At 46.1% G+C, this 22,851-nt stretch overlaps 1 protein-coding gene across 1 annotated transcript in view; it reads left to right on the forward strand.

The window, feature by feature from the left end:
* LOC310713863 (uncharacterized protein) overlaps positions 1-21,627 on the forward strand; it is a gene marked incomplete at its 5' end in the record, with an annotated part of 40,399 nt that extends 18,772 nt beyond the window's left edge. The window contains 15 exons of the mRNA XM_083518429.1: positions 2,422-2,507; positions 3,075-3,122; positions 3,806-3,934; positions 4,875-4,952; positions 5,225-5,307; positions 6,006-6,134; positions 8,682-8,801; positions 9,024-9,154; positions 11,524-11,738; positions 15,666-15,743; positions 16,222-16,309; positions 18,373-18,503; positions 19,640-19,780; positions 20,037-20,204; positions 20,990-21,627. Coding sequence (XP_083374555.1) covers positions 2,422-2,507; positions 3,075-3,122; positions 3,806-3,934; positions 4,875-4,952; positions 5,225-5,307; positions 6,006-6,134; positions 8,682-8,801; positions 9,024-9,154; positions 11,524-11,738; positions 15,666-15,743; positions 16,222-16,309; positions 18,373-18,503; positions 19,640-19,780; positions 20,037-20,204; positions 20,990-21,205 — 1,841 coding nt within the window. The 3' untranslated portion in view covers positions 21,206-21,627. The remainder of the gene's footprint in view (positions 1-2,421; positions 2,508-3,074; positions 3,123-3,805; positions 3,935-4,874; positions 4,953-5,224; positions 5,308-6,005; positions 6,135-8,681; positions 8,802-9,023; positions 9,155-11,523; positions 11,739-15,665; positions 15,744-16,221; positions 16,310-18,372; positions 18,504-19,639; positions 19,781-20,036; positions 20,205-20,989) is intronic.
* Positions 21,628-22,851: the final 1,224 nt, after the last annotated feature.

A 22,851-nucleotide genomic window follows, 5' to 3' on the forward strand; every position in this document is an offset into this window, starting at 1 on the left:
CTTACCCCTGCGTCTCTCCAGAAAAAAAGCACTGGGCATATTCAGAATTTCCTTTAAAATAGTTTTTTCTGCCGCAACTTCCACTTTATCAAACTGCACGACAATAGTAGGCCACAAGCTTAACACAAGTCAACAGTGTGATGCAGCAGCAAAAAGAAAGTTAATTCAATTCTAGACTGCTTCAACAGAAGTTATAGTGTTCAGGTCAAGGGAAGTAAGAGTACTACTCTACTCTGTTGTCTTGGTCAGATTCCACTTGGAGTACTGTGTCCAGTTCTGGGCACCACAGTTTAAGAAGGGCATTGACAAGCTGGAAGGTGTCAGGTGTCAGGAGCAGGTCAAGAATAATTTACACGGCTTCAGTGAAGCTAACTCTTTATTCAAGAAACCAGACAGCTCAGGAGATCAGGCCTAGACAGCACAGCAACTCTCCCCAGTAGAACTTGCCCCATGAGGCAGTTGTGGGGACTGAAGTTCCCGCCTTCACACAGCTCCCTAAGTCTCTTCCTCCCCCAGTTCCTTCCCTATCTGAGGCTCCATTGTCTTGCCTGTCTGAGGTGGGGAGGAAGCAGCAGGAGGGGGAAAGCCTGGCTTCCTCACCAGCCTGACTCATCGCTTCCTCTTGGACCCCCTCATCTCCAGCCTCCCCTTCTGCCTCTGAGTCTGGACTGTTCTCTGCCATAGCCTCTTCCTGCTTACTAGGCCCTGTTACCTCTTCAGCTTCTGACACCTCTTCCTCCTAGTCTGATCCCTCTAACCACTCATCATTGTCCCACCACCACTCCCTGGACTCTGAGCCTTCATCCCCTGGGGGTTCCCCAGCTGGTGCCTCCCACCACTCTTCTGTGTCCAGCCAAACCATGGCAGACAGCAGAGGAAGGTTGGACTGAACGACTCTTTGGGTCCCTTCAGACTTTACAATTATATTATTCTATAATTAATCCCATAAGTAAGGAGTCTGATTGATGCCTTATGAGGAACGGCTAAGGGAGCTGGGCATGTTTAGCCTGGAGAAGAGGAGGTTAAGGGGTGATATGATAGCCATGTTCAAATATTTAAAAGGATGTCACATAGAGGAGGGAGAAAGGTTGTTTTCTGCTGCTCCAGACAAGCGGACACGGAGCAATGGATCCAAACTACAAGAAAGAAGATTCCACCTAAACATTAGGAAGAACTTCCTGACAGTAAGAGCTGTTCGACAGTGGAATTTGCTGCCAAGGAGTGTGGTGGAGTCTCCTTCTTTGGAGGTCTTTAAGCAGAGGCTTGACAACCATATGTCAGGAGTGCTCTGATGGTGTTTCCTGCTTGGCAGGGGGTTTGACTCCATGGCCCTTGTGGTCTCTTCCAACTCTATGATTCTATGATTCTATGAATCATTTTAACATGGAGATAATAAGTTATGGGGTACAAAAATATATAACATGAATCTCCTTGCCCTTTCTTTGACAAAAAAAATTGCATATGGGTGATGTTCTACTCAGCACTGTGGTTAACAGGACTCAATTTTCATTCATAATGTGATACTCTGGATGAAACCAAAGACAAAATGTTCCCTCTGGCCTGCGCTAAAGCCTCTCTGAAGACTTTAACCTACTTAAGCTCAAAGTAGTAAATCCAGAGGAAGGACAGTCAGCAACACACCTGGAATGAGCTTGGTTGCCAGAAGATGTGTGAACGGTTCACCTCCTGTGAGATAGGATTCCATTCTAGTTTTTTGCTTTTGTTTTGGTCAAGTTAAACTCCAGACTCCTCCAGACTTTCTTTTGTGGTATGTTTCTAGGAGGAGGTCTGCGATTCAAAGCTCTGTGTCTGAGCCCTTTTTTTTCTTTTTCTTTTTGCTGCTCCAGAACATTTCCTATGAAAATCCGCTCTTTACCACTGAATCAGAACAAATGGCAATCTGCGGAAAATCCAGTTTGCTGTTTCTTCTGATTCACCGTTAAAGAGAGGGGTTCCCCAGGGAAAGAAGCATTCAGACATGCAGCTTTAAAGTATAAACCTGTACTTAGAAAGCACAGGGCAAAGTGTGAGTGAGTCTTCCCTTGCTCTTAATCTCTCCTGAGATTAAAGCCAAAGGCAGCATGCGCTGCACGTGTTCTCTTATGGAAATCATGTAGACTTTACCAACAAAGGTTTCATTCAGCAAAGGCCACTTTAAAAAAAACTGTATTGCTTTCAGGTTCTGCCCATGTTATTGCATTGTATTGTTTCTGGCTGGGATACTTATGAGTCATTTCCACTTGATCTCTTTGTGAATTGCCCCATCCCAGATTTTTCTTCCCATAAGGGTGGAGAGCCTTTAATTAATGACATTATTATTCAGAAATGATAATTAATAAAGTCTCTCCCTGTGCCCATATGATGCTAAAGAATAAGGTGGCTGTATTTCTAATTAGTTCTCTTGCTTGTTGTTCCTTCCAGGCTCATTGAAACAAGACAGCTTCCTGGTGGTGAACAAAGATTCTAACCGTCTGATATTCATTAGTAAGGCAGACAAAGGAGTGCAGGTGAGAAAGCTCCCAGAGCAGGGGTACCCTCCAGATATTGTTGTACTCCAGCTCCCATCGCCCCCAGCCAGCACGGCCAATGGTCAGGAATGATGCTGTTGTGTTCCCAAGCCCTAACCCCATTCAAGCACAGAGGAAGACACCTCTTGGAATCTTGCCAGCCCCTGAGTTCTTCCAGGCCATAAGGCATTGCCTTATCAGATTCAGAAGACTCACTCTCAGGGCAGTCTCCATCACCTCAATGTCATAAGAGTCAATGGCTCCAGAATAAGGCAGTGGCCCTTTTAGGCTACAGACAGCTCCTCTGAGTGGATAGGTCCAACTAGTTCTAGGCTAGCCAGCCTTCAGTTGGCTATGGGAGATCTGTGCACAGCTTCTTCCTAGGCGCAAGATACACTAGCCAGCTTTCTCACAGTGATTTGTCCAAGGTCCTGAGCACATCTGCCTTGTCCGTATTATCCCGTGAACCAGACACTGACGACAAAGAAAGATGGGGAAATTACTGGAAGGATTTGAGAGAGACCTCAAATCTTCAAGCACTAATTGAGCACTGCTGTCTCTTTCCAGGAAGGATGCTTCACCATTGATGGAGTCTTCAGTTTGGACACTGGGCAGGTACAACATACGCAGGATATTGTTCTGTGCAGCCCTTGCGATATATAACTTGATGATGTGCTGAGCTAGGGTGGAACACTTGGTGCACCAATTTTGATTTCTGACATGACAGCTTTGATTTCACAAATGAGAGCTAGTTCTTAGGATATTTTGAGAGGTTCAAGTCCCCACCACCACAATCTAGGGCAGCTGTTGTGGCAGTGAAGTCTATAAATTAATTTTGCACTGTGTGAAGAAATACCTTATTTTGTTTGTCCTTTCTGCCAATTATTATCACTAGATGGTCCTGAGTCCTAGTATCACGGCAGAGGGACTTTATCTCCACCATGCATAATTTTATAAATTTCCATTATGCATTCCCCGGCCTTTTTTCCAAGCTAAGCTACTGAGCTTTTCTTCCATGTGAAAACAACAAATGTGTTAGCATTAGCAGCATAATTTGTTGCAAACAAGTTCCAAAATGAATTTGGGAAAGAATGTTTTCACTAAATATTTCAACATTTAATTTGTAAAAAAGAAAAACGGTTCATGCTATACAGTAGGTTGTATTCGGGGAATAAACCAGTAAAGAGGGCTTCATTTTGTCAAGTGTCTGGAGCCCTGGAACCTAACCCAAGGCCTTATCTGGGTTGATATGCACTAATGCTGGGCATGCAGATTATCATTTTTGTCCTTCACTCCAGGACAAGCTCTTCCTGGAGCAGCTGCAACCTCTGCTGGACATGGTGCCTTTGGGCTACAGTGTGTCCCTGCTGGTTTGTGAAGCCCATCACGACGGAACCCAGACACAGATTCAAGCCTTTGTCCAGAAGGTGAGGGAGACTTCTATACTGTAATATGTAGTCATTATGGAATGAAATTATGACCAGGGGAGGATGATACTGTAGATGGCACCTGACTCTTAGAATGAAGGATGCTACCTATGAGAGCTTTGTTGTTGTTGTTTAGTCATTTAGTCGTGTCCGACTCTTCGTGACCCCATGGACCAGAGCATGCCAGGCACTCCTGTCTTCCACTGCCTCCTGCAGTTTGGTCAAACTCATGCTGGTAGCTTCAAGAACACTGTCCAACCATCTCGTCCTCTGTCGCCCCCTTCTCCTTGGGCCCTCCATCTTTCCCAACATCAGGGAGTCCTTCTCTTCTCATGAGGTGGCCAAAGTACTGGAGCCTCAGCTTCAGGATATGTCCTTCCAGTGAGCACTCAGGGCTGATTTCCTTCAGAATGGATTGGTTTGATCTTCTTGCAGTCCATGGGACTCTCAAGAGTCTCCTCCAGCACCACAATTCAAAAGCATCAATTCTTCGATGATCAGCCATGAGAGATTACATGCAGTTCATTCCCCATAACATTGGGGTGGGGAACCTCAGGCTCAGGGGCTGAATGTGGCCCTCCAATGTTCTCCATGTGGCCCTCAGGACTGTCCCCTATCTGTGCCTCATCCCCAGTCCAAACCCCCCACTGGCCCAATAGCACTTTGCCAGTCTACACGTGAAAGGCTTCAATTCCATTGCACACTGAGAAACTCACCACAAATCAGCTAAAAGGGAGGGCAGCTCAGAAAACACCTGATTGCATTGTGGGCTGATAATGACACCATTGGGCTGCTTTGTAATAGGTGAGCAAATAAAGTACTGAACAACAGTTCCAAAAGGATGCAAAAAGCATCAGTTGTAAGCAGCCACTTGTGTATGCAAGGCATAAACTCTGATGAGTTGCATTTTTCTTTCTTTCTCTCTCCCATTTGTCTTCAGGTAATAGAATCTGTCTTGCAAGAAACTAGCCCTGCCAAAAATAGTACTCAGTACCTCCAAACCATCACCTTTGTCCAGGTGAGCATACCTTGCATAGGGTGGCACCAGCTTTATGCACTCAATGCTCTTCCATAAAAACGTTCTTGTAAGTTGCCTGTGTCCTCATTGCTATGGCCCATGGGCCACTGTCCCAAGTATCTGTTTGTTCTGCAAGCCATGGAAGCTGTGTTTTCATTTTGACTGATGTGACTATAATAGTTTTTGCCCTTTTGGGTTTGCCATTGCCATTTTCCAGGGTTCATCCCAGTCACAGCTGTATTGATACTTTTCTCACATCCATCCCATTTCAGATCTACACAGACGGAAAGGCTCAAGACCTCCTCAGCCCCAGAAGTCAAGTCCTGCAGGTGATGGACCTCCCTCCGCTGGGGCTGTAAGCATCCAATTCCAAGGCTATGGTGTTGGATTGGTCTTTGTTGAGGAGGAAAGGAAACATTAGCACAGAAAACAGAGAAGAATCTGGGATTTCACTTTTTATTACTCAGAGATCAGGGAGAATTTCACCCAGTGGAACAGAATATGACAGGGCTGTTCAACAGTGGAATGGACTCCCTTGGGAGGTGGTGGACTCTCCTCCCTTAGAGGATTTTAAGCAGAGGTTGGATGCCTGTCTGTCATGGGTGCTTTAGCTGAGATTCCTGCCTTGCAGAGGGCTGGACTAGATGACCCTTGGCGTCCCTTTCAACCCTACAATTCTGTGATTCTATGAATGGCTGGGGAGGGATCTGACTGGATGGTATGCACAAGAAATTTCTACAGTTTATCTAAGGCATAAGGAATGTGAATATGTTGTTGGTTTTCTTGTCCTGGCACTTTCCCTAGGAAAATCTGTGTTTTACCACTGAATTGGAGCAAACAGCAATCGGGTTTTCCCAGGAAAAGTGCCAGAGTAAAAAAACAACATCCTACTTGACCATGGAGCTGTAAAGCTTGGACCTGTGCCTGGAAAGGGTGGCGTAAATTCTGGATGAGCCCTGAGTTTCTGAGGAACCTCTGACCACCCTCCTTATTATTTCTACGGCAGCCTAATTAAGATGCCTCACACTATCAACTCTCTCCTTCTCTCTTTAGGATGGTAGAAGAAGCGACTGAAGTAGTTGTGGCCAATTCACAAGCTGCCACTCATTGCTACTTGCAGGGGATGTCATTGCACCAAAGTTATTTGCAGAAATCTGTCCAGAAGCAGCACAAAACAGCCATGTAAGGGCAGCAGGAAGGGGAGTGCTCTTTTGAGGGGAAGAGAGCAGCACACACAGCTAACGCTGCTCAAGATTCTGACATTCTCTCTGATGCACCTTCCTGAACTTGGAGATCTCCACTCGAGAGGCAAAATATTCTCCTCCTGCAATCTGTGCCACTTGAGTGCCATTTAGAAGTGTACTGGCCAGACTTTGGCCTTGCTCACATATGTGCAGCTCATAAGCTGCTTGCATCATGGATGTGCAGTTTAGCATCAGGAGCTAAGCTCAGTTGAGACTGAGTCAGCCCGCACACTTTTTCCTGGTTCTTCCTGGGCCAGGGGTGGCCAACTTGGTGCCCTGCAGATCATTTGAATGAGAACTTCCACCAGACCCAGTCAGCATGGCCAGTTATGATGGCAGCTGTAGCCCGGAACATTGGGAGGGCACCACATTGGCATCCCCTGCACTAGGCCTTTGGCTTCTGTGACTTACAATCAAAGATTTGCTTTTTAAAGCACCATCATTTCTTGCTGAACCCCAAGGCTATTCTTACTCATGATGACACAAGAATACTTCCCTGCCAGTCCTTTTAGTTTGAGGAAGGAAAGAGCTAAGAACTTGCACAATGCCTGCTAGGAACCAATCCTGCAGCTGGCGCTTCACGCCCCAGGTTTTACAGGAATGCCACAGCCGTTTCACGTGTTTTTAGAATGTACACAGCAGCATCCCAGCAGTGAGCTGCCCCTTTAACTTATATACATTCAACCTGAAGTTCAACAGACACCCGTCCATCCACAGTTGTCTCTTCTCTGCACATTTGGGACCTTGCATTTCCAGGGTGCGGATCTTACTAATTCAGTCATGGGGCAAGAGGTGGGGTGCTATCGCTTGCTGGGACTGTGAGGGAGAAGGACAAGGGAAGCACTAGGTTGGAGGTGAGGAGCACAGATACACACACACTAGTGCCCCCCTGCTGCCACCATCCCACTGCCTTCTGCACCTGGCCTTGGAAAACAGTCATGCACTGCACTATAAAAAGAAAAAATCTGATCTGGGAGGTAGTCAGTAGCTGAAGCTGTAGCAGTCCTGGTATGCCAAGGAGTTCCAGAGTATACCAGTCTGTCTGGATGAGGGATGTTGCTTAGGGAAGCAGTGTAGGATGAGGCACATCAATATCTGGCAGAGACCTTTGCTTCACCCGACAGCAGAGCCGGCCCAGGGTCAAGGATTGGCACCATCCGGCAGTTTGTTGATCCACTGCCTATCATGCCACTAACTCTATCTGCTTGCTGGCTTGTTTATGAGACACCTCATAAAATAATTTGTCTAGGGGGCTGTGCATATAAAAGAGAACAAAAATGTAACAGTAAAACCACACTAATAAAACCAAATTAAACTTAAGAGAATCAATCTCCAAAAATAGCACAGCTGTATTAAAAATAACAATTGCCCTTGCAGGTGAGAAAGGAAGGCAGGAAAGGAAGTGGCAGCCTTTTGTCCAAGTGACTCCAAATCTTTGCCTGGCTTAGAGAGGCGCACACATTCATTCATTCATTGACTGCTCTTTTGTGCAAATCTGGTATATATAAAAAACTTGTATTTCATTATTTTTCTTTTAAAAGGTGTGTGTTCGTAGCTGCAGGTAGGCAAATGCATGTCTGGATACCCACAAAGAAACTCAATTTCCCTGGCTAGCAGCGACCCACATACATTTTTTAAACTGCTCTTTTGTGCAAATCATATATGCTTGTGCGCGCAAGGAAATGTAAAAAAGGGGTTGTATTAAATGCTGTGCTAGCAGAGCTCCACTGGTGCAAGAGGACTTCTGTTTCCTCTTCCCACTCTCACCCTGCCCCCAGTGTGCCCTCAAAATCTGCTGTGGAAGGTTCTGCAACCCTCCAGAGCTGATACTGAGGGTGCACAGCGTGCTGGAAGTGACAGGAAAGGAAGTTCCATTGCAGACACAGAAGTCCTTTGCAGCAGCAGAGCTGCAGTGTTGGTTGCAGTCCTCATACTTGCATGCATGCCAGACCTCAGCTTCCAGGAACTTACAGTGGATGGGGAAATACTAATTGAGGGGAGGAGGCAACACAAAACCACACAAAAACCTCCCATCAAGCACCGTCCAGGAAGCATCAAGGTATATTTTGGAAGTATATACTTGAGTGCACTCATATGTGGGCAAAGGTGCACATATGTGCACATGGAAACGGCAACCCATGTATGCATTAACACCCTGGTCTGGACACAGCCCAAGTCATACATTGGTCCATATAGCTCAGTGCTGTTTGCTCCATCAGGATTCCTGATGCAAGTTAGAAGAAGGCCTTCCATTATCCTTTCCCTCACCGCCATTCCAGAACATTGCAAAAGCAGAGTTGAAGACTGCACTGGAAATTACACAGTGGAGCATTAACAGCGAAGCTGAGTTGCACAATTAGGACAACAGCTTTATTTAAAACATAAATGACAATGGCCAGATACTGGTAGTGGGAGCTTAGAGATGGCAATTCTCACTTATCTACCCAGACCATCCTAACCTTCTCTTTCCTACCTTCCCCCTGAGATGTGGCAACCTCTTCACCATCACCATGGAGACAAAAGCAGAGGGTGGTCAGGGGCTTCAGCGTGCTGCTGTCAAGATCTTTGAGTTTTCTGGAGGAAATGAGCAACACCCTGCTGATCCGTGAGTATGGGGTGAGCCTCAGTAGAGGTCAAACAGATTATCAGAGAATGCGCAGGAAGCACAAGGCCTCCTTTTCTGGGAATGTGTAGCCCCTAAATCTTTGATACTGGGGCACAGTCACCTTCACCGCTTGGGACTCAGCCAAATTAATTCTGCTTTAAGAAATGTGCTTATTCTCTGCCTGCTGGGTGATCTGTTCCTTGCTGCTCCTTTCCTGTACAGTTTTTTGCCTCTTTTCCGAGCTTCATCTGCTGCGGCTCTTCCTGCTGACACAGAGTTCCTCTGCTGGATGCTGAAGCATTTGCTGGAAGAAAATGCCCTCACCTTCCTGCTGTTGTGCCTCACCCTGCCAGGTACCACAATTACACGTATCGTTTTCTTTTGTATGATTTTGAAGGAAGGTTGTTTTTGCTGTAGCTTGTCAAGTACTGTTCCCTTCTCAAGTACATACATGTTCCATGATCTGATTGTGAGGGTTGTTGGTTTTCTCCAAAGACCTGAAAAAGGCTCTTGTACCTGAAGTAGACAATGTCTCCACCCATTAGACAGAGAAAGGATACTCTGCTTCTGGGCACTTCCATACCACAGGCTTAAAACGGTTTAATATTAATCTTCGGACCCTGAGATTTGCAGTTCTGTGACAGGGAACTAAGGTTCTTATCACTTTACCAAACTACACTTCCATGAGTAGGGACGCGGGTGGCGCTGTGGGTAAAAGCCTCAGTGCCTAGGACTTGCCGATCGAAAGATCGGCGGTTCGAATCCCCGCAGCGGGGTACGCTCCCGTTGCTCGGTCCCAGCACCTGCCAACCTAGCAGTTCGAAAGCACCCCCGGGTGCAAGTAGATAAATAGGGACCGCTTACTGGCGGGAAGGTAAATGGCGTTTCCGGGCGCTGCGCTGGCTCGCCAGATGCAGCTTCGTCACACTGGCCACGTGACCCGGAAGTGTCTCCGGACAGCGCTGGCCCCCGGCCTCTTAAGTGAGATGGGTGCACAACCCTAGAGTCGGACACGACTGGCCCATACGGGCAGGGGTACCTTTACCTTTACCTTTACTTCCATGAGTAATATCAATTTATTGTCAATTTACAGCATTTTCATACTCCCCATTAACAATTCATTCTCTAGGTGGTTTGCATTATTCAAAAAACATTGTGCTTTGAATAAGTAAGGTAATTTTTTGTTCCTTGTTTCTTTTATTCTGGTGTGCTGAGCTGATTCTGCCTCTTCACTGCAAAAGGGAACTGGAGAAACATCTGTCTTAAAAGCCCTAACATTTTAAAAACTCACAGGAAGTGACTCTTTCAACCAATGTGAAACATGGTTATGCAATGCACTTTTCCCACTCTGTCTTATAAGCAGCAGTGGTTGTTTTTCAATGGAATTGGTAAGAAAAAACATTGCCACAAATACATAGCCCCAGCATTTACTCAACCACTCTAAGGCCAAAATATTAGCAAGTACATAGCTTGGATTTGTTTCTTCATAAAACATATAGGGCAGAGGAATTCTTAACATAGGTTGCAGCTTAAATATAAAATCAGCCTGCTTCTGCACTACAGAATTTAAAATAAACAAGCTAGAATCTGTTTGCTCCTCCTTGAAAAACTGCACTTTGAGAATTCAAAATCACCAAACTGGGACTGTTGTGTAGGGTTTAAATATTTATCCTTTAACTAATGAGAAGTGAAAAATGCTAGCTAGATATTTTTTAGGCCAATGATAAGATTTCTTTGCCTGTTGAAAGCATGAAGGAAACCGCGCAAACCAAGTGGGAAGTGGCTGCAGCAAGTGTATACAGCTAATCTTCACAGCCAGCTGAATAAACGCAGACCAGCAGGTGGGTTCTAATGCACTCTGCTGCCACTTGCACGAGAGTAAAACACTGCAAATCTCACGCCAATAACGGTCTGTGTAAAAGAGTTTTAAAACTGTACTGCAATAGCTTTATAAAACAAAAACTACCGCCATGAAATATAAAAATACAACAAGAACATAAAATTAAAACATATCAAAATAAAACAAGTTTTAAACTTGTGGCTGTAGGATAGTTATCCTTCTCGTGTTGGTTCAGATCCAGCACAAGTATATTGCTTTAGGGGAAGATCTGGTTTATTTTATTAGCAGGAAAGGCAGTTAGTCTCAGTAGCCCCTGCTGGAAACTGAGTGGCACCTGTTTAATCTGGAAACAAAATCTTTGCAGAGTACTACTACTACTACTACTACTACTACTACTACTACTACTACTAAAGTTAGCTGTGCTAACTCAGGGCTTACCCCACTTACCTTTCCTCTGCTCTGTCTAGGAACAGTCCACATTTTAAAGCACTGGGTCTGATCGCCCTTTTGCATTACTTTTTTGCTCTGGAGCTTCCTCTGCAAAAACCCCGCTTTTTAAAGCTCAGTTGGAGCAAACAGCAATAATGGAAAACCTGAATTGATGTCCAAGTGCTAAAGAGAAGGTTTTTGCAGGGGAAGCTCTGGAGAAAAACACACACACACACACACCAAATGAACACTTGGAAATAGAGCTTTTAAGCATGGACCTGTACTTGGAATGAGCAAGGCAAAATATGTGTGGATAAGCCCACAGTGTGTCTTTATCAGAGTTTTAAAAGAGAACAATAAGCTTGCCTCAAGTGGTGACTACTGCTCTAGAGGCCAAGCAAGAAACCCAGATGTTACAAAGTCTGGCTGAGAGTTTTGTGGGGTTTTCCCCAGATGCTTCTGGAGAAGAGATACGGTCTGCCATCTCACTGACTGAACAAGTGAGGACTGTGACAAAGAAAGTGGCACCAGTCCATTGGGATCCCACTCACGAGGCTCAGAAACGAAGAGAGGTGATAGGAGAGCTGAGAGCCCAGCTGTCCTTCAGGAGTCGGGTGGAGCAGGAGAGCATCCTCAGCCAATTGGAGAGGGTGATCAAGGAGATACAGGTAACTGCGCAGCATCAGCATACAGCGATACCTTGGTCCATTCCGGAGGTCCGGTTGTAAACCAAAACAGGTTGTAACCCCAAAAATATTGGTTGTAATCCAAAAAGAGAGAGGTTGCAATCCAAAAAACAGGGACACACACTTCAGGGTTTGACGTGCTTGTAATCCAAAATGGTTGTAATCCAAAACAGTTGCAAACCAAGGTACCACTCTAGTTGGTATGAACTCTGCATAATGAAGTATTTGTCAGTATCTCAGCTCGCAGTCAGAGGTAACTGGCCTCCCCCGGGCAAACCGAGTGAGATACTTGTTGACCTTTCCGTCTGCGTCTCCCGGCAGGCAAGGTCGTAAATCGGCGATTCTCCTCGTCAGACGTGAGAAGAACACACCCTCTGCTTCTCCCTCCCTGCATTCCCCCCAGGGAGGGGAAATGAGACAGACAGGAGTCTATTTACATGTCTTTTATTCCTGTCATTTCAGCAGTACATAGAAACGTGACTGCACCCTCCAGACTCCAGCAGAAGAGTCACAGCTCCGCCCCTGTACTTCCAGCACAGGTCAGATGACACTCTGAGCTAACATCCGGTGCTCAGTACAGAGAATAGACTCCCCCTTTTCCCCAACAGTACAGTTCGAGACAACAACATCCTGTTTTGCTTTCCAGCCACCTGCAGCTGGCTTTTGCATTGCTGCTTTTATCCAACAGTATTTGCCAGAAATCTCATGCAGCCAGAGTTGAAAGGCCATGTTTGAAGCACAACATTCTGGACTCGCAGAAGACTGGGCAGTTAACTGTAGAATCTCTCAGGCACTAACAAGAATGATCTGCATTTAATGGACAGTTATCTGAATTAAAGCTTAAATAAGTAGAACACAGCCACCCATAGAGCTCTGCTGGATCAGACCAACAGAGCATCCTGCCTCCCAAAGGGACCAGCCGGATGCCTCCAGGGGTGTCAGAAAGAGGAGCCCTCTCCTGTTATTGCTGCCTCGCAACTGGTATTCCATGGGATATTGCCCCCATGTGTGAGAGTTTCACATGGCCATTATGACTAATAGTTGATACAGGACTTGACAGCTGTGAACACGTCACATTGTATTCTAAAACCAAGTTTATTCGCTATATAAGCACATCTTGTGGCAGCAAGTTCCATAAATTAATTAGGCATCAGTTAGTTTCATGGGTGCATTCCAAATTTTATTATAATGAGAAAAACTTATGTTCGCTTTCTCTACACCATGCATAATTGATAAAACTCAAGTGTGTGTCAGCCCCTGTCCCTTAGAATTTTTTCCCCTATGTTATAAAACCTTGAACACATTAGCCTTTCATTGTAGGCAAGGTGCTCCAGTCCTCCCTGATCATTTTGGCTGCTCTTTCCTTCACTTTTCCAAGTTTACAACATCCTTTTAGAGATGGGACAACTCCATTTATATGCCATGTTCCAATTGCAGCTGCACTGTAGGTTTGTCTGTGGTCATTGCAATACTGAAACTCAGTTTTAGTCTCAGTCTGTTTCCTAGTTATCCCTAACATTGAATTCATCTCACGAAGCTAAACTGAAATTAAACTGTAATATTATTATTTTCTTCTTATAAATAGATATATAAAAGATTTTGAAAAATGTTTAGCAATTTGAAAACAAGTTAATTTTGAAAATGCTAATCATTGGCCAGTCTCTTACATTTTAATTATCTAACCTATGTGGGGGGTTCCCCCCCTTAATTGCACTGTCGTCCCCCGGAAAATCAGTACAGTCGTACCTTGGATCCCGAAGACCTTGCAACTTGAACGTTTTGGCTCCCATACGCCGCAAACCTGGAAGTGAGTATTCCGGTTTGCGAATGTTCTTTGGAACCTGAACGTGGCTTCCGATTAAGTGCAGGAAGCTCCTGCAGCCAATCAGAAGCCGCACCTGGGTTGTTGAATGTTTTCGGAAGTCGAATGGACTCCCGGAACGGATTCTGTTCGACAACCAAGGTATGATTGTAATGGAAAAATTAAAATTCAGACATTTTTAAAAATCTGAAGGAAAAGTGGTTTTACAGTAAATTATATTTCTTTAAATCAGATCAGAACATATGATTTGGCATCCTGGATCAGGTCAATTCTGTTTCCAAAGATGCCAGTCAAGTACTTCTGGGAAGCTCCACAGTGGGGAATGGAGGCAGAACTCCCTGTGTTGTTTGTCCCCAGCTGCTCCAAGTTTTTACTTTAGCTGTCATAGTGTTTCAGATGCTACATTTTACCGGCCTAGTAGTTGACGAGGAATCTTATTATGCATTCCATTAAGTGCTTTTGAAGGGATATCCCTTCTCTGGTTTTAAAAAATCAAGGGGTTATCTCACAATCTTAGGGTACACAGTTGTGGTAGATGTGCATTTGTGTAGGTTGAGGTACTTTCCAAAGCTCTAAGGATAGGGCTGGCAAAGCCTTCTTTCTCTCATTCCCATCAGCTGACGGGGAGAAGAAAGCCTGCATTTTGCAAACATCAGCTGCATGAGGGAGAAGTCCCTTTTAGAGCTGATGCCTGCAGAAACCCAGGGCTGCTTGATTTGGCTTCGTGCGCAGATTGGCTTGGAGGCTGGAGGTCTTTCCACCCCTAGTTGAGGAATAGCATAACCACTGGCTTAGACCAGTGTTTCCCAAACTTTTTTGGGCAACGGCACACCTGTTTACTGAAAAAAATCTCGCGGCACACCACCATTAAAGCCCCGCCCCGTGACGTCAGCGCGCAGCGTCACGCCGGGAGGGACGCACGAAAGTGAAAGTTTTTTCCCTCCCCCTTGCCGGGGAACCTCCAAGCTTTGGGGGTGGGAGGAGGCAGCAGAGCGAGGGACTGAGGGACGGCGGCAACTGAGGCGGCGGCGGCTGTTGTGGTGGTGGCGGCGATAGCGGGCGGAGGAGGGGGCGGCGGCAGGGCTTGAGGAGCCGTCGCCGGGAGTTGCTGCTGCTGTTGTTGCTGCTGCTGCCCGGACATGCCGGCCTCCTCCTCCTCCGCTGTCTCGCGCTCCTCCCTTTTGCACGCGCTGCCCCGCCGCTCGGCACCACCACCGCGGAGCCGCCCCTGGCTCGACGCGGATCCTCGCCGCCGCCGCCTCTCACCGCCCGACTCGCCCGCCTCCCTCCCACGGCACACCAGCCAATGTCTCACGGCACAGTAGTGTGCCGCGGAACACCGGTTGGGAAACACTGGCTTAGACTAATCAGTAGGTTGAATATGTTCCACAATTGAGTGAACTGGTAAGAAAATCCTGGTGCACCTGTTGCTTTGTGTTGATTTCTGTCACCTGGCAGAATGTGGCAAAAATGTAAAGTACAATGGGCTGCCCAGAACATTTATTATTATTATTATTGATTAAATTTATATACCATCATTCATCCATAGGGCGGTTCACAACAACATTTCTGTTTCTCCATGTTGCCAGAAATTTCAGATAGGGTAGGGGTTGGTTTGAGCCTGTCCGTGTATGTGTGTGTGTGTGTGTGTGTGTGCGCACGCGCGCGCGCACGCATGTGTCCCTATGCGAAGGATGCTGGCAGGGGAGAAATGAACTGCACTTTAAAACTCACATTGTGCCAACTCAGGGCCAGCCCATCCATGAGCCAGCTGCCTCGGGTGGCAGAATCCAAGGGGCACCCCCATGGGCATGACTCCCCTCCGCCCCCGCTGCCAGAAAAGCAAGGAGAAGGGCCTGCGGCAGCTTCCGGCTTCCAGAAGATCTCGGAAGCCACTGCTGCCATTCAGATTCATTGAGTCCTTCTGAATGGCCATAGAAACTAGTGGAGATGGTAACCACTTGCATGGTTTTGCTTGCTAACTGTTTGGCTATTACAGCAGGGCAGGGCGGAGGGCTCCAAGAAGCGTGCCCACAATAGCTGTAAACTATTTTGAGGCTGAGGAATTGGGTTTGACTGTTTTTAAGGTTCTGAAAAGCCAACGCTGGAAGAAAAAGAAAGAGGCCTCAGCATATGAAGCAAAGGCTACTTCTCCTGACGTCAGGGTAAGCACTTCTCAGCTATTTCAGCTTATCAGACCCACCCTGTAACCTTAGGGGAATAATTTTTTTGTCATAGTATACAGTGTAGCAGGAAGCCCAGTGTAGAAGTTCACAGTAGAACTGTCAGGAACCCAAAAACTGAGTACCCTCATATGGTTTAGTCTTTATACAATTAGCTTTTGAAGTGCACTGGCCCTTTCATTTGGAAAAGAATCTTATTGCATCTTGTTTATTATTTTAGGAATAACAAAAATAAGCAGCGTTACATGAAAGTGCATGTATGCGTGTTTGAGAGGGAGTAGGTGTCTGCCAACCCCCAGTCCTAATTGAGCAAACCAAGGAATCTGCTAGGCCCAAAAATGTCCTCTCCAGTCTCTTTCAGTCTCTGTGTGAAGGGGGTTCAAGGTAGAGAGAATTCTGTTAAGATATCAGTATCATTGCCACTCTGTATTTTGAATCACTTGACTATGTTCCACTTCAGGGTAAAATTACATTAGATACGGATGATGGGGGTGAACTTGGGAATCAGCAAAGCCAAGATGATACACGGCAGGACAAAGAAACATCAGGTTTGAAAACAATTCAAGGCCGGAATTACTCTGTACCCATCTGGAGGTGAAACAGCTTGATAAATATATAGATAAGTCATTGATTTGTAGGATAAATGAAACAGTGAGTGATCTTTAAACCACAGAACAACAATAAAGGCATGAAATAGATAAACTACCACCATCCAAAGCCCAGGATGAACAGTTGCAACTTAAGTTATCTGCCAAAACGTGTAAAGTGCCAGGCACACTGCTATGAGAAAGGAGTTTCACAGTTTGGGGGCTGCTACAGACAAGACCCTGCCATGAGCCATCACCACCCTGAGCCTCTAAAGGTGGCAGCACTGCCAAAGCTTTCTCCATTGATTTCAATACCCAAGCTGGCACATATTGGGGGAGGCACTCCTTCAGAAGTTTGGGGTCAGCATTATTTAGGGATTTATACATTAAAATAAGCACCTTGAATTGGCACAATTTTCAGGATACATGTTGTCAGAGCTGCTTGAAGATCCTAGCTCACAGAGGATCACGCTAGCCAGCGATCATTAAGTAAAAGTCTTTATTGAGTTACAGTTTCCATTCTCACGCTGCTGCGTGCAACTCTACGTCTAGTAGCTAGATCGGCGAGGCTCCGTCTGAGTCTCCGCCCCGTGTGCACCAACTTAATATCCTAGCCCGGCTCCACCTTTTCCGCCTGACTGTCCTCCTCTGGGTCCCTCTACCCCCCGGGGTCTCTTCCTTCCGGGATTCTTCTGACGCTGACCCCCCGGACCCTCCTGTCTCCTTGCGCCGGGCTTTAGGACCTGGCTCCCTTTCCGGGCTGCTTACTGCGCCGCCTTCCTCTGCATTTGAACTTGGCGCGCGCGCCCAACCTTCCACTTTCCGCTTAACCGTTTCTTCGCTCCCCGATGGAGGTGTGGCCACTCCTGACTCGTGCCCTCCCTCCTGTGGTGAGCTGCCAGCGCTTGCCCCCTGGCTCCCTTCCTCTTCCCTGCTCTCTGGCGGTGACGCTGGTCCCGATTTCCAACTGCTCTCCTCTGAGTCCCCTCTGGCTCTATCTTCCTGGGGTGCCCCCCTAGACTCCCCCCTTGCCCTGGCCACTGGTGCTCCTTTCTGTGAATCCTCTGATTCACTGGAAAGACTCGGAGATCTCGGGTCGTCGTCATCACTCATCTTTTCTTCTGCCTCCTCCCCTTCGCTCTCTGTTTCCTCCCTTGCCCTTGCCTCTGCTCCTAAACCCCTGACACATGTACTATGAGTCCTTTCTGCCATGTCAGACACCATCCTGGCTGCTGCACTCTGCACTAATCGTGGCCTCCAAACCATCATCAATGGCAGCTCCACATAGAGCACATTGCAACTGACAGTAGCCTGTCAGCAGCCTGTAGGCTACTGGAGCATGGAATACAGTGTCCCAGAGAAGCTGTAGCTGGTGAAACTGCTGTAACTGAAAGTAGGCCTAGCCACCCAGGCCACATGGGATCTTCGTTAACAATGGTGGATCCAAGAACAACTAACAGGTCACCACAACACCTCCCAGATTCAGGAAAGCAATCACACAAAATGCTAAGAACTAATAATTCACAAGTGCTACCAGTTCTGCTGCAGAGTACTGTATATAAGAAGCAAGTATTAGGAGATAATGCTAATACAACTGCAGTTGAGATCACAGCCTGATATCCATCACACCTGACTCACCCAGGTCTACCTGGCTCTCATCACCCTCCATTCCCCCACCCCCATGGACCATCTCTGGCTACAATCTCCACTCATGGGGCCCTGCCCAAAAGACAATCCCCTTTGGTATTGCCCTTTCAGCTCCTACAGGAAGCAATCAAGGGAAAACATGAAGTGTGGAAAAGAAATATGGCTAGAGAGATGGTTTTACAGTATAAAGACCTGTGTATGTAAACAACACGCTGTACGGCAAGACGTACTAATATAAATCAGGTATCTTTATATGGCGGGGGGCCGGAATTGGTACATTTTATTTCACCATACACAGCAAGACATCCCCTTCCTTGTGTCTAAATGTTGTCCTCCTTGCTACTAGCTTTCTTTCATACAAGACTTGTTTCTGACAGGAGGTGGCAGCATCCCAAAGATCCAGCTTGAGCAGGTTGGTGTACTTCAAAGTGCCATGGAAGACAAACCTTTCACTGCTGCAATGCACAGAGCCAGAGACTTGAGCGAGGCAACCGAATCATCTAGCCCTGTAAGTGACATGTGGGAGTCTCAGACCATGTGCCTGAATCCAAGTCCTCAGAAGACTGGGAAGATTTGATTTCACCAGCAGCAGTGAGATTTTTCAAGTGCAATGCACTTGAATTGCTTGTGAATGTAACAGGGGATCATGAGTCTACAGTAGCTCACACCTCCATCATGGAATATGCCCTCTCAATGTGGACTATTTTAACAATTGCCCATAGAATGCTGAAAGTATCTGAACACTTCAACAGCTTCTCCCCTAAACACTTGTGTGAACTACTCTTAACTACAAGTAAAGGTAAAGGTAGAGACCCCTGACCATTAGGTCCAGCTGTGACCGACTCTGGGGTTGCGGCGCTCATCTTGCTTTATTGGCCAAGGGAGCCGGCGTACAGCTTCCTGGTCATGTGGCCAGCATGACTAAGCCATTTCTGGCGAACCAGAGTAGCACACGGAAACACCATTTACCTTCCTGCTGGAGCGGTACCTATTTATCTACTTGCACGTGCTTTCGAACTGCTAGGTTGGCAGGAGCAGGGACCAAGCAGCAGGAGCTCACCCTGTCGTGGGGATTTGAACTGCCGACCTTCTGATCGGCAAGTCCTAGGCTCTGTGGTTTAACCCACAGCACCACCCGCGTCCCTTTTAACTACAAGTAGTTGCATGCTAATTGAAACGTAATATGAACAGAGGCAGCCACACACGGCATGCATGGTGATTTCCAGGACATCCATTCAACCCCACCCCATTCAATGGTTTGTACTAGGGACATGAACATCGCCACAGTGTCATAGACAGCCTCCAGCTGTTTGCGTTTTTAAGTAGCAACCACATGGCTCTATGCACGTAAAAACTGGACCTTAGAAACAAGGGCCCTGGCTTTCTGTTTTTTTCCAATCCTGTAGCAGGAAAAGCTTTGCCTGATAATGTTTTGCATAATTCTTAAAGGCACAGGAGTGAGCAGAAACAGCCCCAGACCACAAATATTTCATGTGTATACTTTATGTAACTCAATGCACTCTTGCAAAGAGATTGAGCTGTATGAACAATATTGCTCTGAGAAAATGAGAGATTGGAGAAGATTTGCTTTGTGAGCACTTCTTGCAGTACTTTGGCCTGTCTTCCTGCGCTGCTCTTTTTCAGAGCCTGGTTGGTGAGCAGCACCAAGACACAAAGGGGAGGTTCTCTCAAGCAAAAACCCGGTGGCAGGTTCTTCAAGAGCAACGCCATCTCCTGATACAACAGGAACTTTTGAGAATGGAAGAGGAGCTGGCAAGTCAAGAGGTGAATGGTTCCTGTCTGTGGTGGCAGGAGACCAACTTATCAGCTCCTTGAGGAAGCAGACTGTGTGTGGGAGAGAAACATACAGCGAGGGAGGGCAGATGAGACAAGGGCTTTCCCGCCAATCACCCAATGCTGGAACCAGTACCAGGAATTAACATCGTAACTAAACAAATTCCAAACCTCTGTTTTATCTGTCCCATAGTCTGCAGTCTCATAACAACTCATCTGAAAGGTTCTTTCTCTTCTCAAGTTGCAGCTTCCTCCAGGCCAGGAAGGAGCCATGCTCTGGCAGAAAGAAAAGTCTTTGCTGATTTTGCGCATGGAGGCATTGCAAAGAGAAGAGGCGGAAGCAGAAAGGGATCTGGAGGAGCTGTACCAAGAATGCCAGCGAGAAACTGAAACACAAAAACACCACATCCTGCAGGTCAAGAGAGCTGTCAGTTCAAACTAATCTTGGGGAAGGGTCCTTCTAAGTTTCAAACCAGTCATTGTTTGGTGGCCCCTTTGAGATGGCAGGTTTAAGCTCAGAACTACCGTATTTTTCGCTCTATAACACGCACCCGACCATAACATGCACGTAGTTTTTAGAGGAGGAAAATCCGTAGGCATGCCACCCGTAGGCATTCGCTCCATAACACGCACAGACATTTCCCCTTACTTTCTAGGAGGAAAAAAGTGAGTGTTATGGTGCAAAAAATACGGTAGCTCTTTTGTTTCATTGTTTGGAGGCTCAGTGGGAACCTTTAGATTCAGGGAATCTTTAGGAGTGACAGACCTCTAGTGGCAGCATCAGACAAGGGCTTCACTTGATTGCGTGAGAGAAACAGCAACCCTCTGCAACATTAGAAGTTTGAAATAAATATCAATATAGCTGACAGCTTAGCAGCTTGCCTGAAGGACTAAAACATGTGATTCCAATGGTATAACCTCCTAAAGAGCCCGATTGATTTTTCTTTTTTTGGAGCTGAAGCAAGAAAAGTCTATGTTACAATAAAAACCCTGCAATTCCTTTATTTATTGGATCACTGGGACATCTCTCTCTATATATACTTGCTCTGCAGGGCAGTAGTAGAGGAAGAGAGCACAGCTTCAGTTGTCAGGCCAGGCTATTTCCTGTTGAATGTGTAAGAGAATGGGAGAGTTCATGCCTTTTCATGCCTTGACCTCTCTCTTTCATCTACTAAAAGGCTTGTTGAACTTCTTCTACAGGTATTCCAGGCTTATAGGAAACATGCTGAAGAGCATATAGATGTCCTTGAACAGAGATATCGAAAGCTGCTGCAGGAGTCCCTTCAGGATGCTGTTCTCCTTTCCACTCAGAACCAGCAACTACAAGCTCAGAAGCAACTGGGCTACATGGAGAAAGCTACCCAGACTGACTTCCAGACCCTTACACAGAGCCACGAGAGAGCCTCCCCACCCTAAGAGCTTGTATTTGTGCTTTGTAATTTCATTTTTATGTGCTTTTGACACATTAGCTTTCACAACTAAGGTATTGCTTACACAAAGTTACCTGAAATTTTGTCTCACGGATGATACTTCCCCAGCCTAGGCAAACATTTAGAAAGTACTTTAATGTTCCATCCCCATTTGCTTCCTTGTGGCTAGTACCTTATGTCACTCACATACTGAAATGTAAAGAAAGCAATGGTTGAAACTGAAGAATGATCTCTCTCCAAAGTAAATTTGAGAAGGCAGAATGGCATTCTATGACAGGAACAGAGATTATCCACATCCAGCTGGTTCAATACCAGGCAGAGGGCCTTCTCGGTAGTGGTGCCCACCCTGTGGAATGCTCTCCCATCAGATGTCAAGGAAATAAACAACTATCTGACTTTCAGAAGACATCTGAAGGCAGCCCTGTTTAGGGAAGTTTTTAATGTTTGATGCTGTATTGTGTTTTTAACATTCAGCTGGGAGCCACCCAGATGGGTGGGGTAGAAATAATAATAATAATAATAATAATAATAATAATAATAATAATAATAATAATAATAATAATGGAATCTCAACTAAGACAGGAAACCTGTTTCATTGGAACAGATTAATACTGAGTAACATTCAGTTTTGAGCAAACACGGGTTGGATATATGAATAGACCATTGGCACACCCTTCTATTTGTGGCTTGCGTGAAGCATGCTTGAATCCCTCTCAATCTGATCTGATTTGGGGATGGAAATGGCCTCAGTGGCCTGGCTAACAACCTGCAGTGTACGATGGGAAGGTGACTCTTGGACAGCTTGCCAGTTTCAAAATCATATAGTCTTTTGCATTTTCTATTTCTGTGCATTGGTTTGGTAGATTTGGGCTGTGATGTGGGACAGAACACAGGGTACTGCTGTTCTGGGATGGTGGGTTTCAAAAGGTCTGCCCCTTGGGCTTGGGGTTTAGTATTCTATCTGGTATCCATGGGTTGGTGTTGACCACCAAGGTAGTATGGAAGACTGGTTCCCTATCAGAACTGAGTAAGTCATTCTCGAGTAAGTTTAATGCTACAATGCACTTCTACACACCATGCATTGAGCAATACTTTGTCCTGAATGGCTGGAGCCCACAATATAATACTACCTCTTCTCATCTGAAACTATTACCCTACTGGAAGGGTGTGTGTACAGTTAGCTATATTTTCTCTACCACATGCTCAGATTATTGTATTTACTTGAATATAATGTGCACCTTCTTTGGCCAAATTACATGGCAAAAATTAGGGTGTGCATTAGATTCGATGGTGCATTTACATTCTCCAGCAAAAAAAATTTGGTTTCAAGGTTTTGAAAATTGAGGTGCGCATTAGATTTAATGGAGCATTAAAAAGGTAAAGGGACCTCCGACCATTAGGTCCAGTCGCAGACAACTCTGGGGTTGAAGCGCTCATCTCGCATTACTGGCCAAGGGAGCCGGCGTACAGCTTCTGGGTCATGTGGCCAGCATGACTAAGCCGCTTCTGGCGAACCAGAGCAGCACACGGACACGCCGTTTACCTTCCCGCCAGACCAATACCTATTTATCTACTTGCACTTTGACGTGCTTTCGAACTGCTAGGTTGGCAGGAGCAGGGACTGAGCAAAGG

Source organism: Podarcis liolepis (genome assembly GCF_965112155.1).
Source record: "Podarcis liolepis genome assembly, chromosome: 8".
NCBI classification, from domain to species: Eukaryota; Metazoa; Chordata; class Lepidosauria; order Squamata; family Lacertidae; genus Podarcis; species Podarcis liolepis.